Genomic DNA, 16,557 nt, shown 5'->3' on the forward strand with positions numbered 1-16,557 from the left:
CGATGTCGGCGTAGTAATCTTCTATCCACTATACCCTCAGCCTACAACATGTCGCACGCTGGTGCTAAGCTTGGTACCGCCTGAACTCACGGTTCGTGTGCGGCTCATTGTTGTCGTCCATGTTATCGTGCATCTCCTCCCATTGCTCAATGAAGGACTGGTGGTGCTTCTCCTAGTCAAAAATCTTCTTGTTCTTTTGACGATCCAACCTACACATATGTCATCGTTACTTAAATCCATGTACATGTCACCATATTAATAGAAATGGACCATCATGAGACATTTGAAATATCAAAACACTTACTTGTGTAAGTCAACGTCAGTTGAGAACGGAGCCATAGGCCAAAGCTATCTCACTCCAAATTGGTGTGCAACCCTATCTGGCAGGTGAAACTCGACAACATAGAAGCAGATTAGAGGGCACCTCATTCTATAGAAGTCGTCGTCGAACCCACAAACATTGCTCAACTAAAAAGAAAGTATGCCCTCTCCACCGTATGGCTCCCACTCCACCTGCAACATGTCCAAACAAGATGTTAGATGGTATATTAATCCTTTTTAAACTAGCATGGAAAATAAAATTTACTTACACTAGACGCCGTCAGCGTGTCTAGCTCATTTGTAAACTCAATGTACGCCCGGTCTAACCTCACGTACGGACCCCTGACCTGGTCCCAAAGGTACGCCCACATCGGCTGCCGACTTGGAGGCTGAGCTTAGAACCACTAACGACGAGCCAGAACTTCTAGATGGCCAACTGGAAGACGAGCCCACATCCACAGCTGTAACAGGTACACGCATCCACCAAGTGACGCGTTGGACGAAGACCGACGACTCCCCTCACACAGCTACCGGTATAGAAAACACAAGACTGTAGAGCCCCAGCTGTAGTGACCCGTCTGGTCCCAGTCACTAAGGTAGAGAACCCACATCTAGGACGCACTGTCACTCGTGGCATCGGGGAAGAGAACATAGGCAAACAGGTGTAGGATCCACGCCCTGCAATAGTACCCAACTATCTCCTCATTTGCCTCCTCGAGGCACTGTGCAAACTCTTCCCGTAGCTAGGAGATGAGAACTCCAGAAGTGCGAGCCCCTTGCTCGCCAAGCTTACGCCTAAGGAAGGCCTTCACTCGTGCTCTCTAGCCCTCTGACTTGCACTACTCGGTGACTGGGTTGTCGTGAATCCTTAGGCCTAGCGTCTTCTGATGGTCCTAGAGCGTGACTGTCGTCTCCCCGAAAGGTAGGTGAAAGCTATAAGTCTTCGGCTGCCACCTATATTTAAGACAAAGCAAGATTACTTGTCAAAAAGTCAATCGCGTGAACAAATGGCCATAAATAGAGGCAATGATTCAATTTAATACCTGTCAACCAACGCAATTATGGACGTTGAGTTGAACTTGGGTAACCCATGATGAACCTAAAAAGAGATGACATCTAGGCCAGCTCTTTGCAGGAAAGGAGTGTACCTATCATCGTACCACATGTCCAAGAACCCACTTTGGGTTCTAGGACAAAGGAGTGGAAGGTCCTGCATCGAATAAAACATAGTCTCATGTTACTTTATGAACACATGTATGCTTACCATAATTTGAACAAAACTTATAGATTATTACCTGCCCCAGCGCTATGAGACGTCCTCGGTGGGTCGCCTCGTACGTCGGGTCGAGCAGGTGGAATTGCGCCATCCTACAAAAAAAGTGAATGAATTAGAATTTCAATATACAATGAAACATGAACTTAGAAATGTATAAGTAATTGACACAAATACAAGCATAAATTGAGACAAGCATAATTAATTAAATGAATACGACAAATATAAAATAATAAAATCAATCAATAGTCGCACCTCACTAATATGCTAATGGCAACTTCATGAATTATGGCCAAGTCTACCACACTTGCCGCACTCATACTGCTCGGGGTTAGTAACAAATAGAGTTCCTCTCCCACACCTTGTTCTTCTGGGTATTTGATCCATAACCATCCTGTGCCTCGTCCTCTGCCTTGATCCACGCTTGTTTCAATGGTAAGCTAGATCCGTAATGTACTTTGGCCCATCATATGGAGGCCACTCTCTAGGGTCCTGGAAAGGAACAAAGCGGGGGCTCCATGTGTGCACAAGCGTGTCGACACTGAACTCATGAGGTATCCTCCTCTCGATATTATAGTTGCGATGTCTAGCTGCTGCAACTAAATAAGAACATAGAAAGTGGTACTGCCTTGGTTTATCACAAGTGTATTTGAAATCTTGGAGGACAACCACATGGATCCTCGACTCTCGAACCTCACCATTGGACGTTGTACCACCTCTATGCTTGACCTGATAAGTCCCCGTGGCGTGGTCAAAGCATGTAACCTCATGTGTGCCAACATTTTCTTTTGCCTTCTCTAGGTGTGCCTTTGGTTTCGGAGCCCATATCTCTCCATCACTCCGCAACTGCAATGCATGGGCGTGTCTATCGTTGAACCAGGCAACAAGCTTATAGAAGGTAAATTGAACAATTGCATTTACGGGCATACCATGTATCCCCAATAACAACTTATTGAATGACTCCACCATGTTGCTGCACTAAAACTCATACCTCCATCCATCGACGTCGTGAGCTCTCGTCCATTTCTCAAAATCTCTCATCAAACTTGTCAGCCATTGTCTACCTTCTGTATTTGATGCGGTTCTGACCTGCTCCAACTTTTCCTAAAAGTACTTGTCCTCAAACTATCGAGTAGCCTCCTAGAACAGATCAAAGTTACCCTTCACACCATCCTTCTAGAGCAGATTCTCGGCAAGGTGCCGAGTACACCAACTATGGTGTAAAGGTGCATACCCCTCTATCTGCTCTCGCATGGCATTAAGTATGCCCTGGTGCCTATCAGATATGATGCCAACCTTCTTGTCAGGCCCAACCATGTGTATCCAGACTAGCCTCAAGAACCATCCCCAACTGTCATTGTTCTCCTTCTCAACCAAAGCAAATGCCAAAGGAACCAACTTGTTGTTCGTGTCACAGGATATGGCTATAAGAAGTGTGCCATGGTATTTGCCGATCAAGAACATACCATCAATAGAGAAGACAGGATGACAATACCTAAAGGCCTCCACACACTGAGGGAAGCACCAGAAAGTATGGAAGAATATCTACCTCCCATCCTTCTATGCATTTGGTTTTGGGATGTACTCATTATGCGTGCCTGGATTCACCACTTTGATTGCATTAAAAAGAACTGGCAGCTGCTCATACCCATCCTCCTAGTCCTCATATATCATCTTTCATGCTCGCTGCTTAGCCCTCCATGCTTTACCATAAGTTATCACATAACCTCCCTACAACACATCAACGGTCCTGATAATTGTCCTCACCCTCATGTTGGGTTCTCCCTGCAAAATTCCCATCAACTGCTTGACAATGAGGGTAGATGTCAACTACCGATACCTTAGTGTCAGCTCATGGTCAGCACAATTGTGTGGCCCGACAGCTTTTGTGATCTTCTATTTTCTGGTGACCTATTGCTTCCTTGCACAAACCCTCCATGGGCAGCGTTCTTTGTCATACACAACTGTGTAACGGCGCTCCGTATATGAATGCAATACCTTGTAAGGTCACTTTCGTATCACTGCAAAAGCCTGCAACCACCTCTTCAATGCAGGGAGGTCATCGAACACCCTCCCATTCTCAATTACCATGTTAGGACTGGCCTTAGGAGCTTCTAGGAGCTCATCATCACGTCCTTCTGCAAACGGAATGAGCAAGATCGCTGAACTCGTGAACGCTAGGATCATGGCGGTCGGGAAAGATACGCCTTAGCATCTCAACATCACTCTCTGACAACTCTCCAACAGGGCGATCATCATCAGAATCAAAAGCCCTAGGCATCTCATATGGCTCCGAATCATGCATAATTTTAACACTATTGGAGCCACATAATCCATCTCTAAAGTGCACTTACGTAGCAACAGGGGGCACATCCACATTCTCAGGAATGTCTCCTGCAACATAAGTAGAGAAATGAGGAAAGAATGAAAAAAATAGATGTAAGAAATGGAGTAAGCTCCTAAAAACCATGCGGTTAAGATACTTACTCGGATGATTATATGTTAAAGGGATCTCATGAGGAGGATCTACCATAGAAACATGAGTCTGACAACCATCTCCAACTACCGCATTAGGGGGTAGATTAAGCATCAGGAACCGTAGGTGCAATCTCTACATGCATATAAGGTTCCAGAACGGGAGGGTCGATGTGTGCCTGCTGATCCATTGGTGGGAAAACCTATGAGGGATGGGATCAACTAACACCCAACGCACAACCACGTTCAAACATTGTAGCTGGCTCTTCATAGCCGATATCACATTGTTCTCCCACTGATCCGCACAACCAATTGAGATTATTCGCCTGAGGATGTTGGGAGGAGAACCTAGGTGCAGTACACCATCAACTGCAATGCCATCATCTCCAAGGCAATGCAGCTCCTCCTGAGCCCTTGCAACTATCTCACTAAATGAAGGCCTATCATTGAATAGCACATGCACGCTTTGCATGTTAATAAACTCAACATATCCATAGCGATCGCTTTCAACGGTGCCTCCATGATATATGGTCGCTCGGTTGTCCATCTAATTTAAACACGTAACAAAACACATGCCCTTTAGTACAAATTAGACGATAGATAGTACCTAATAAGTATTTTCTAACTACAAACTAAGTAAATAAGATAATAACTACGTATATATATACAATGTACTCGCTAAATAGCTAGATCATATTTAGTTAACTAAATATGTAACTACATATCTAAGTAGCTATCTAACTATATCTATGTACATATGTATCTATGTTTCTATCTATCTACATATATATCTCACTAGATCACTAACTAAATCAAGTACCTGAGTCATTACATTAACTAGTAAATAACAAATGCCAACTAAGTAGGTACACTGCATATTCATAATTTTTACCATTCCAACGATTGATCCGTGGACATCGATGGAGTCGCAGCGGACGATGGGCGTGGGTCAGGCCGACGATCCGGGCCAGCGGTGGCATGGCCGACCGCTGTAGGTGGCGGGGCCGACGGTGGCGCGGCCGACGACAGCGGTGGCGCGCGGCGGGCGCGGGATGCCCGGGGCTACGCGCGGCGAGTCCAGCTCGACGGGCGTGGGAGGCACGACGGCCGCGGGCGAGGCCAATGGTGGTGGGCGGCAAGACGGGGCAAGGCCAAGGCGAGGAGAGGGCGCGACGCGGGCGCAGGAACCGACGAGGGGACCGGGGCGCGGGCGGAGGGGCGCTGGCCGCGACGCGGCGCGGGCGGCCAGTCGCGGGCAACGGCACGGCGCGGGGAGGGGGGCCGGCCGCGGGGCATGGCACTCCTGCACGGCCTCGGGGCGCGGGTCATTCGTGGTGGTGCGGCGCGGCGCGGGCTCGGGGCGGCCGCGGTGGCGCTCGGCGGGCTCGGGGCGTGGGGCGTTCGTGGTGGCGCGGCGCGGGCGAGGACGGCCGATGGAGGCGCGTGCGCGGGCGGCGGTGGCGCTCGGCTCTGCTCTGCTAGGGCGAGAGAGGGAGAGGAAGAGAGAAAGAGAGGGGCGGAGCCTATAGGTAATAAAAGGCTCGGCACCAGTAACTCTGGCGCTGAGCTCGACGCCAAGATCTACGACGCCGAGCTCGGCGCCCGGGTGACTAGCGTCGAGCTTCCTGCCATGTCATCTTCCACGTTCGCTTCGAGCCTAGGAGCTCGGCCCCAGGGATGCTGGAGCCGAGACGTGTTAGCTCGGCGCCAGCATCAATGGCGCCGAGTTAAGGGTCCATATTCTGAAATCTTTTCTCCAGGAATCTATTTGTGAGAAACTTTCAAAAAAAGGCTAAAAAGTAAAAAAAAATCGAGTGGTTTCTGCTGGCAGAGTGTAGCAATCTCTTTTTCTGTGACTTGTGTGTAGCAATCCATGGATGCTGAGTGAATTGGACCATCTCGTGGAGTGGTACGTTGGTGCTCCCTTCGTCCTATATAAAGCGTGCACGGGCGGCGACGACGGCGAAGCTCAGCTCTGCTCTACTAGGGCGAGAGAGGGAGATGAAGAGAGGAGCGGGGCCCATAGGTAATAAAGGCTCGGCGCCAGTCACTCTGGCGCCGAGCTCGGTGCCGTCGAGTTTCCTGCCATGTCACCTTCCACGTTCGCTTCGAGACCAGGAGCTCGGCGCCAGGGACGCTGACGCCGAGACGTGTTAGCTCGGTGCCAATGGCGCCGAGCTAAGGATTCATATTCTGAAATCTTTTCTCCAAGGGTCTATTTGTGAGAAACTTTAAAAAAAGGCTAAAAAGTAAAAAAAATCCGGTCGCTTTGAGCCCAGGAGCTGACACCGAGACGTGTTACCTTAACGCCAGCATCAATGACGTCGTGCTAAAGGTCTATATTCTAAAATCTTTCCTCTAGATGTCTCCTTGTAACACACTTAAAAAAAAAGACTAAAAAGTAAAAAATTCGGCAGAAACCACCAGGGCGAGGAGTCACGGTGGCAGGGCGGCCGCCCGGCCGGCAGGCCGGCAATGGCGTCGTTACCGTCCAGGTCGCCGGGGACGTGGGGGTCGTTCTCGACTCCAGTGTCATTGAGCGTTCTACCCGACATGTCAGTGTCAGGCAGGCCGCGCCTCTCTGAATGATCGGGGGGCGGGGGACCACACACCACCACACCACTCCCCACACACCCCACGTGACAACGGCTCCACCCTAGTGCCGCTGGCAGGTGGGCCCCGTACAGCCTGGTCCACCTGTCCGACGGCGGTGTCGCCGTCCAGGTCCGGTCCAGTAGAAATGAGCAGCCGCAGCCCGCAGCCGGCCTTGCAGCCTTCCTCCTCGTCCTCGCCTCCCCTCCCCTCCCCTCCCCTCCCCTCCGTTGCCTTGTTCAGTTGCGCTTCGTCTCCCCTCGGGCCCTCCTCCTCCCCGCCTCCTCCGCGCAGATCGCCAGGCGAGGAACCAGGAAGGCTAAGGGCAGGGCAGGATGCAGTACAAGAACCTGGGCCGGTCGGGGCTCCGCGTGAGCCAGCTCTCGTACGGCGCGTGGGTGACCTTCGGCAACCAGCTGGACGTGAAGGAGGCCAAGGCGCTGCTGCAGGCGTGCCGGGACGTGGGCGTCAACTTCTTCGACAACGCCGAGGTGTACGCCAACGGGCGCGCCGAGGAGATCATGGGGCAGGCCATCCGGGACCTGGGCTGGCGCCGCTCCGACGTCGTCATCTCCACCAAGCTCTTCTGGGGCGGCCAGGGCCCCAACGACAAGGGCCTCTCCCGGAAGCACATCGTCGAGGGCCTCCGAGGCTCGCTCCGCCGCCTCGACATGGACTACGTCGACGTCGTCTACTGCCACCGCCCCGACGCCTCCACGCCCGTCGAGGAGACGGTGCGCGCCATGAACTGGGTCATCGACCAGGGATGGGCCTTCTACTGGGGCACCTCCGAGTGGTCCGCGCAGCAGATCACCGAGGCCTGGGCCGTCGCCAACCGCCTCGACCTCGTCGGACCCATCGTCGAGCAGCCGGAGTACAACCTCTTCTCCAGGCACAAGGTGAGGTTTAGATCGCTGTTCATTCTCTCCCAAGTCTCGAACCCGATTCGCCCGCAGATCATGCTGCTGCTGCGGCGGCGGCACCTCTCTCCCGTACGATACAATCCTATCCTATCCTATCCCCGAGGTGGATTTCACGCCTTGGTTTGGTACTTGCGACGCTGTTCACCCGCACTTGCGAATCCCAGATGGCCTATTACTTCCTCCTAATTAAACTGTTAGTACTTCTCTTCAGTATTGTATAGTAGTATTATTCAGTTAGCCGTACTCTCCGGATCTTTGACTCTGGAGCAGTGGCGGCAGTTTTTTCCATGTCCGGGAGCACAGGACTGTTGAAATGCATGCGAAGGGCAGGTTTGCTTGGTTTAATTCTAGTTCTGTACGATTTCGGCTCCTGCGAAGGTATGTCAGCATCGTACATTGTCTGTGTGGGTCGGATCACGGAATAATGGTTCTTCTTGCCATTTATTCTCCCTTTGATGATGCAAAGTAGATCTATTTTTCTCCATCAGCGACCTACCTGGTTTCGTTTGCTGATGAGAGAGGATTGGTTTGTTCTAATGATGATGACATATACCCTTCTTTGATGATGCAAAGTAGATGCATTCTCCATCAGCAACCTACCTGGCTTCGTTTGCTCATGAGAGGATTGGTTTGTTCCAATGATGATGACGTATCCCCTTTCTCAGCGTCCAGATAGGCAGATAGTATGATGTAATTATCAATTCGTATCCAGGAGTGTAATTACTTCTTTAAAAAAAACTGATCTTTCTTGATGTAACCTACAGCTCCAGGAATAGTGTAGCTACCAAACTAGACAGCGATGAAAGCTATGCATTGTCGTGTATGCCTTTGCACCATGTAGGATCCCAGGCACAAGACAGCAAATGCTGACGGTGAAAGGTTTGGTCTAGCACCATGCTATGGACAGTTTAGTGCAAGACTGGAAGGGATTTTTTTTCCCAACAATAGAAACTCAGCTTGATGTTTAGTTTTAGTCGAGCAATTTTATTATTGGTCTGAACTCACTATCAAACTGAAGCCACCAACCTATCACTGTCAATGTTGCATTCAATTAGTCGGCGGTGGTTGCTCATTCCAGGTTAGGAGCTCACTACACAAGATTATTATAAGTCATGCAAGTTGCCTTGGCAAGTTGGAGTTTGATTCTAACTCTTACTACACTGAAGTGATGCAGCTAGGATGTAGAAGTGTTACAAAGTTCAGGATGGAACCAAACAAAAAAAAAGTTTGGTCAATTGGCTGTGGTTAATGGTACAAGGTAGTGGGTAGCTATTAGCCTATTACTGCAAGGTTTTTTTCTTGGTCGATACCTGAATAATTATGGCAGCCTGGGATATTAAACTGCATTACCTATGGTAGATCCAAACGAAACATGATTTTTTTTACAGAAATTGAAACAGCAAGTTATGTAGTTTACCTTTCAGAGGAGCTCCTAATTTAGGATTCCCATGCGTCTTATTTGCCTGTCTGCTTCCTAGTCTAACTCCGTTCTCTGTCGATTGCTTGTATTTCTGTTTTTGTTAATGGAAATGGGGGACAGCCTCGATTCAGGAAAAAAAAGGAGGAGATTCAATCTGCATCTTGAGTGTCTAGGGTATCCTAACATCTTAGTTTACATGTTTTGTCAGTCATGGCACATGGCATTTAGGTACATTTGACTTGGGATATTCCTCATCCTTCAGTTATATTATTTCATAACTTGACTTGGATTCCTCATCTTCCATGTCCATTTTATGTCAAAATTCAGTGAGCATAATTTTTTTTTTATAAAAAACAAGAGCTTGAAATAGTCAGGTTTGCCTTTAGTGTTATACAATATTGCTTAATTTCAGTCTATGAGTGCAGATTTGGTGCCCAGGGGGGTTGGCGCCCTTGTTAGCTAAAAGCATCACAAAAACCATGGATGTAGTACACATAAAGTTAAGTATAGCCGCAACAATTCAGTTTGAAATTCATCCTAGATGCCAAGAATCAAAATAGACAAGCAGTCAACCTGGCACTGTTCATCATGTGTTGACAGTGACACTTCTGTTTTTTTAATCTCAGCATCAAAGATGAATTTCAAACTGTATTGTTGTGGCTACACTTAACTCTACGTATACTACATACATGATTTTTGAAACATTGTAACATGGTATTTTAGAACGAGGGTGCCATATGATTTTCCTTCAGTCTCTAGTGATTCAGATACAGTTTGTTGCATGCCTAAGAGACTTTGTGGTAGGGAACTGCCATTTTGCGTGACTAGAATCTTTCATGTTTATTTGTGTCTGTGATATTCCTTCTCTGTGCGGATGTATTCTATTTGAGATTCCATGGTTCGATAATAAACACTATTTGCTCTTGAATGATTTCAAGAAAAAAAAATCTAAAAGACTAAAACAGATCATCCTATGCATGCAGTTTATGTTACAAGAACTAATAGCACACTACTTTTCTGCAGGTTGAGTCTGAGTTCATGCCACTTTACAGCACCTATGGCATTGGTTTGACTACATGGAGTCCTCTAGCTTCAGGAGTACTAACCGGCAAATATAGCAAAGGGAATGTACCTGCTGATAGCAGGTTTGCCCTAGACAATTACAAGGTATTTGGGGGAACCTTTTATATTATGCCAGTACTCATTCTCTTAACTACTACTCCCTCCGCCCTAGTATACAAGGCGTAACTGTCTCTAGTTCATTGATCAAGGAACGCATTTAATTCTCCTCTCTTCCTCGGCCAGCCGCGCGCACTAACGAGTACTAGTACACAACATGCAGTAGTACTAGTATAGAGAGACTCGTGCATGCATGAGAGGAGGGAGGCAAGAAGGCCAATTGGAGAACTTTGAATGCCACGTGGATGGACGCCCGTGCAGAGGAGAGAGGTGAAGAGCACGCCTTATTATAGGACTTGAATAAAGTGGTTACGCCTTGCATACGGACAGAGGGAGTAATTTAGAATACCAACACCTTTCAGGATGCAATCCCCCAAATGAACCAAAGAGCCGGGAGAAACCATACCAGAATCATCGTATCACATTCTGTTCTACAATTCCACTTCGACAATTGCTTCTGTGGAGATAACAACTAAAATAGCAAAATTACCAATTTTCGTTAAGCACACCAGTGTTCAACTGCATTGCTAATGTATCATAATCATTAGACATGAGCTCATGATCGGCAGATCGCAGGTGGCACACTGCATAATCAACGTATAACCTACCATATCTTTGCAGGAATTAACTTTACTTTGTAGCAGCCACTGGTTTCAGTTCTGTTTTATCTGTTTGTTATGTATAACCTAACATATCTTTATTTTGTTGTTATTTCTTCTGAGTATTTTATAGCTAATCCGTTCCTTGCCTTGGGTTTCCAGAACCTGGCGAATAGGTCCCTGCTTGACGACACACTTCGAAAAGTGAATGGGCTAAAACCCATCGCCGCTGAACTTGGCGTTTCGTTAGCTCAACTCTCAATTGCTTGGTGTGCATCAAACCCCAACGTCTCATCTGTGATCACTGGAGCCACCAAAGAAAGCCAGGTACATTTTCCAAACTCGTGTTCTTCAGAGGTTCTCTACTGCTCTAAGCAAGCATGTCTACATGGTAAGGAATAATCTGACCCATTTGGCAAACCGCATGAACAGATCGTGGAGAACATGAAGGCACTAGACGTCATTCCACTGCTGACGCCGGAGGTTCTCGACAGGATTGAGGCGGTGGTCCAAAGCAAGCCCAAACGCACCGAATCATACAGGTGAATATGGGCATGCAGATTGAGTAGCAGGGAGGGATTCGGCATTCATCCGGATGGAGTTTAGGCCTCTCCAGTGACTTGATTTCACGAAACTATATCCATGATTTGTGTATGATTTGTGTATTCTGGGCGTCCCAGTCGTGTTGCTGTGTTCCAAACATTTTCCTTGTGAACCCACCTAGTGGTCACAAATACTAGTCTGTCTGTCCTGTGTGTATTCTGCGTTTCAAATTCAGATTTTGGACCAATCAATTCTGGATTGTTGCCTGCGAGCATAGAGATTTGTTTGGGACCCTGGATGACAATGATTCTTACTCGTTGTGCTGCAAAGATTTCTGGAGTGTGATCCTCTGCTGTATCAGCAGCTCATGCTGTTGGCTGGTGCTTGCAGGAATTTTCATGTCCAGACACTTTTTGAAGAAGGAAGCCCTTGCAGTGCTGATCACGCGATCTGCGTGCTCCATGGCAGGGGTAACGTCGCTTTTGGGGGTGCTGTTCAAATGTGCCGTCGGATTTGTCCATTCACGAGGTTAGGTTCAGAGGCACTCTCAGGCACAGCCACGGACAACAGCAAAGTGAGCCATCAGCAGCACTGCACTGGTCTCAAACGTGCACATTTTGTCCCCCCCAAACACCCGGGTGGTTGGCGTTGCATTGCAGATCACAGCAATTAGCACAAACACTGTGCGGCAACTGGGAATTCAGATATGAACACAAATATGAAACAGCAGAACTGATACTTTTGCTACAGCAAACAGAAGGATAAAAACCGACACTTTGGCCGACCATGCCTCACAGGTAAAAACAGTGTGGACAGAAGAGATGGGGGCTATGCTCAGAGTCATAGCCCATGAAAAAAGCTCAACGAGGGCACCAAAAGGAAGAAGAAGAAAAAAATACTTCTACTATTTCCACTAGACACAAGTAATCTCACAACTATGCCAAAGATATGGGCTGCTGCTACGTGTACCAAACACAGTTCAAGCTTAGCTCTCTAGCTCCAAGCACCCATCGGTGGTTTTCAAGTCCTGCCTCTTGTGTAAGCTGCTGTAGATCTGTGAGCCCCTTGGAATCGCGGACCTGCAGTAGAGTATTTATTTTTGGAAATTTTGGCGTCAAACATGGTAGAACCAAAATTCATGATGCTGACTAATAGGTAATAACAGCGCTATAAATCCAGCTTCTCAATGGATAACTGGCATGCCTTAAACCTCTGGATTCAACTAGGCCCCGTTTGGCCCGGCTCCCGCGGGCTCCGGCCCTGCACTGTAGCAGGGTGTCCGCCGCTGGGCGGCCGACAGGTGCCTAGAGTAGCCGGAGCCACGGAGCCAGAAAAACGAGCTTCTCCGTCTCCGGTTGTGTCAATGAGAGAGGAAATGAGGAGAGAGAAAAACGGCTCCGATGAACAGTAACCGGGTGTCGCTGGAGCCGCCGGAGCCCGGCCAAACGGGGCCATAGGCTGAAGAAGTATGAGAGAAGGAACTAACCGAGACCGTTGGCATCTGAAGTCCTCATGATCTTGAGTCTCTTCACTGAACCTACAAACATCCTGCGGAAGTGCAGAGTAAAACAATAAGCCATCCGAAAGAACCATTCCATGACACTTCAAAAACGGTCTCCTGTTCAACTTCTGATTGCTAACATAGTGCAGGGGACTTACTCCCAGGGAACATCTCCAACAAGCATCCAGTCCCCATCCCTGTCCTCATAGGTGAGCTGATACTCCGATGAGTTGTCCAATAGCTTAAGAGACTTTGAACTACCTGATAATTTTCATGATCAATAGAGATCAGGGTCAGAAATGAGAGCAGAAAAGGTATCCTCACAAACGTATGAAACTATACTAGAACAGCATTGCGTCCTAAGTATATACAAAAGTATACATCCCCGGTGCCATAACTATGGCACCATATTAGACCCTGATGCAGTAGAGCATCGGATTGACCCATCAAGTGGATAGTACTCAGTGTTTTCAATTCATTTCAGCATTACCGTTTGTAGAAATTGTACACTTGATGACGGTAATCGGAAAAAAAGGGACAAAATATAGAAAAGCTCCACAGCATATAGGTTGACATGATCAGAATATGCACTAGGTTCTACTATATATAGTGAAAGTAAAAGATCAGATTATGACTTACTAGAAGTGCAAAGACGGATGGACGGCTTCATGAACATGAGTTCAAGTGCTGAGGCAAGGGTCTTGTAGGATCGATGGGCGTTGAGATCCACCTTCCTTCCAATGATATCTCCTTCCATGTTCACCTTCACCCAACCAACGACCCGTCCTTTCTTGCTCTCCTCCTTGTCTTCCTGCATGTCAGCTTCAGCAGCGGGCTTCTTTGTGCCAGCCTCAGAGGCATTTTCTTTGGCCTGGTTAAATAGGCTGTTCATCCTGAAAGTTCTTATGGGTGGCCATCCCACCACTCCAAAGCTGCTACCAAACCGGAAAATGCAGTCACGATTAGTTGAAAGCATACTTGTACGTAGCTCGGCAAGCAAGGAAATGGCATTCTTTTTGAACCAAGAAGACATGATACTAGGATACTTTTCTTGTCAAGAAAATTTTGGTGGTTGCAGATCTGAAGGGCAATGCAAGTATGCAACAAACTAAAAGTCTCCTTTTTATTGTCTCAGAGTTTGCAGGATGCTCATGGTAAAAAAAAAAGAGAGTAGATTTAATAACGGGAGCCGTGCAAATTAGGCAGCTTCGCCAGGGAAAAACATTAGTCTTAGGAGATGTCTGTGCATAAACAAGAAAGAAGGTTTCTTTTTTCGGAACAAATTAGGTGCAAATGCACGGCGACGCATCATTCTATGATCCTAACAACAAGCAGACGAGGAGGCACTTATACTGATAGAGTTCTGAACTTTTTCCCCTGATATTATATAGAAATAAAAGACGCATGCTTGGAGCTGTTGTTCTGCATAGCAGCATAGGCAAGGAAGAAGCAGAAGCGTGCAGTGCAAAGGAAGTTGCTCTTGCTGCTCACCTCTGTGGATGGCCAGAAGCCGCATCCGCCTTGGCCCTCTTGCTGGGCGCCGCGGCACCTGCACCTGCCGCGGGGGAGGAGGAGGACACGGAGGAATCCGGCGACAGGGACCCCGGCTGCAGGTCCCGGGCCGTGAGGATCCGACACGGCGCCGGCGCCGGCTGCTGCTGCTGCTGCTTGGAGCCGAGGCAGAGCCCCAGCTCCAGGTCGTCGTCGTCCTGACCCACCACCGCCTCCTCGTCCTCCTCCTCGCCGCCGGAGTTCTCCTCCACCTCCTCCGCGGCGGCTGGAGGCGGCTCGCCGGATATGAACGCCGCCGTGGGCCCCGCTCCTCCTCTCATCGCTGCGCTGCGCTGCGCTGGTGGTGGTTTCCTTATCCTGGCTCTGCGACTGTGCTGTGCTGTGCGTGGGCGTGCGTTTTGGGAGAGACACCTCGAGAGAGAGGAAAGGAGCTGTTGCTATTTCTGAGCTGAGAGGAGTTCTAGGTATGCGTGCAGGCCAGTGTAGGAAGCTTTCGCCTCCTGCGATCCTGACTTGTGGGCCCTACAATGCCGGGATAGCCCCAAATTGCTACTGGCACAGGCCACTGCCCACTTGTCCACCGTAAGGCACTTCTTTGGACTCACCGTAGAGTTGATATTAGCTCGCTAGCTAGCTAACTATATTTAGTTGGTTGCGTATTCTTTGGATTAAGAACTAAAAGATGAATGTATTGATGTTTTTGTCTATAAGTATCTTAATAACATTGTATAGGTTATTGGTAGATCATGTAGACAGAGGTATGTAGAAGGACAAAAGTGTCTTTTATAATCTTTAGGTCTCGTTTGGCCAGACCCCTTTTATTCAGCCCCTGATTTCGAGCTACAGCACCAAAGGAGCAACAAATTATGAGTTCTCCTGGCTCTATGTTCATTTTGCTATGAGGGAGAAAAACGCCTCTTTGTGAACAGTGCTACTAAGTGCTAGTGTAGGAGGAGCCGGAGCCGCGAGAAGCTGTGCCAAAGATACCATTATTTGTTAGAAGGGTGCCTGCCACAATTAGTTGGGCCTATTTGGATCAACCCCAACTAATTTTAGCAGCTAACTATTAGTTACATATTTGGTTCCGATCGGCTTACCTTAAATTTGACTTATTCGACTTCTTTTTTTAGCCGGAACAGTGTTTTTCTCTCACAACATTTCAGCCAGAACAGTGTTTTTCAGCCAAGATTCAGCAAGCCGAACGGGGCCAAATTGCCATATGGATATGGCTCCGACCTCTAGTTGGTAGCTAAGCTCGAAAGTCGAAATCATAGAATCTCGTTCTTTTCCTTATGCAAGCATCTTATCTGAAGGAGAACAATGAATTAATAATACTACACTATGAAATAGACAGCGACATGGTTGTTGGTCTTGTGCAAAACACAGCAACATGCATGCAGAGCATCGTGTGTGGTTGAGGCAAAAGGATGTTTGGGCTTGAAGAGGAAGCGCAACATTCAAGGATCATCTAAGTAGTGAGGACTCATCTTCACTATTGGTTGTGAAGATCGTTGCACAACACATAATGGGCAGACATAGCCGAAAAAGACATCAAGAAAGGATTTAGCATATTAGTATATAAATACTTATGAATTAATACTTACTACATTTGTAGATAGAATGGCCATGCACTTATGACCACATGTTAACCAACGAATATTTTTTTCCAAAGAGAAAATGATTTATAGCTAGAGTATATGAAAAGTATTTTATTTTAATCTTGATACTGAGGTTATATGTAAATAGGGGAGAAAGAGAGGGTTGGCAAAGCATTTTGCAGTGGTCGTCTGCTTTGGGCCTTGCCCGTTGGGTGGTGGGCCCCGGGGTAGCTTTTGCTGGGGTGTACAAAATGCAAAAGACAAGGGCGGGTGCCCGCAGAAACGGGAGGAGTAGAGGGTGGACAAAATTGAGGACCGAGCGTATGGACTATGGAGGGTTCGGCTGGGATTAAAAAAACACTGTTTATACATTGTTTATATAGGAAAAAAAATTTCATATTAAAATGTTGTGAGAGAAAAACATTGCTCCGGCTGAAAAAATAAGCCGAACAAACTGGGTTAAAGTGTAGCCGAACACTGCTGTAGCTTGTTGGCTCGCTCGCTAGGTGTGCCAGTGGCCAGACGTGAGTTCGGTCCTTGGGATCCACACTCGCGTTTCTTACGGCGTTTTTCTTCTATAATAAATTTACAGGTATTGTATATCTATATTCTCACACGTAG

General features: G+C 47.7%; 3 protein-coding genes and 1 long non-coding RNA gene across 5 annotated transcripts; 1 reads left to right on the plus strand and 3 right to left on the minus strand.

The window, feature by feature from the left end:
• Window positions 1-79: 79 nt before the first annotated feature.
• On the minus strand, window positions 80-1,261 carry LOC136464846 (uncharacterized). Its single transcript, XR_010761285.1, has 3 exons — window positions 591-1,261; window positions 305-513; window positions 80-209 (listed from the first exon to the last, which is right to left on the minus strand). It is a non-coding gene; the product is annotated as an uncharacterized lncRNA (long non-coding RNA).
• Window positions 1,262-3,944: 2,683 nt separating this feature from the next.
• Window positions 3,945-6,624, minus strand: LOC136466310 (uncharacterized). Its single transcript, XM_066464691.1, has 3 exons — window positions 6,494-6,624; window positions 5,057-5,592; window positions 3,945-3,988 (listed from the first exon to the last, which is right to left on the minus strand). Exons 1-3 carry the CDS (start codon window positions 6,622-6,624, stop codon window positions 3,945-3,947), a joined length of 711 nt encoding a protein of 236 aa, XP_066320788.1.
• Window positions 6,625-6,856: 232 nt separating this feature from the next.
• On the plus strand, window positions 6,857-11,603 carry LOC136468026 (probable voltage-gated potassium channel subunit beta). The gene is made up of 4 exons (XM_066466878.1): window positions 6,857-7,560; window positions 10,028-10,171; window positions 10,945-11,109; window positions 11,215-11,603. Exons 1-4 carry the CDS (start codon window positions 6,997-6,999, stop codon window positions 11,326-11,328), a joined length of 987 nt encoding a protein of 328 aa, XP_066322975.1. The 5' UTR covers window positions 6,857-6,996; the 3' UTR covers window positions 11,329-11,603.
• A 441-nt stretch (window positions 11,604-12,044) lies between these two features.
• LOC136468027 (auxin-responsive protein IAA10-like) lies at window positions 12,045-14,797 on the minus strand. Of its 2 annotated transcripts, none has more exons than XM_066466879.1 (5): window positions 14,318-14,797; window positions 13,466-13,761; window positions 12,985-13,087; window positions 12,812-12,873; window positions 12,045-12,404 (listed from the first exon to the last, which is right to left on the minus strand). In XM_066466879.1, exons 1-5 carry the CDS (start codon window positions 14,656-14,658, stop codon window positions 12,346-12,348), a joined length of 861 nt encoding a protein of 286 aa, XP_066322976.1. In that variant the 5' UTR covers window positions 14,659-14,797; the 3' UTR covers window positions 12,045-12,345. The 2 variants fall into 2 exon arrangements, with proteins under 2 accessions (XP_066322976.1, XP_066322977.1); XM_066466880.1 differs by having other exon boundaries at window positions 13,466-13,758; window positions 14,318-14,796.
• Window positions 14,798-16,557: the final 1,760 nt, after the last annotated feature.

Source organism: Miscanthus floridulus, chromosome 7, assembly GCF_019320115.1.
Source record: "Miscanthus floridulus cultivar M001 chromosome 7, ASM1932011v1, whole genome shotgun sequence".
In the NCBI taxonomy this organism is placed as follows: Eukaryota; Viridiplantae; Streptophyta; class Magnoliopsida; order Poales; family Poaceae; genus Miscanthus; species Miscanthus floridulus.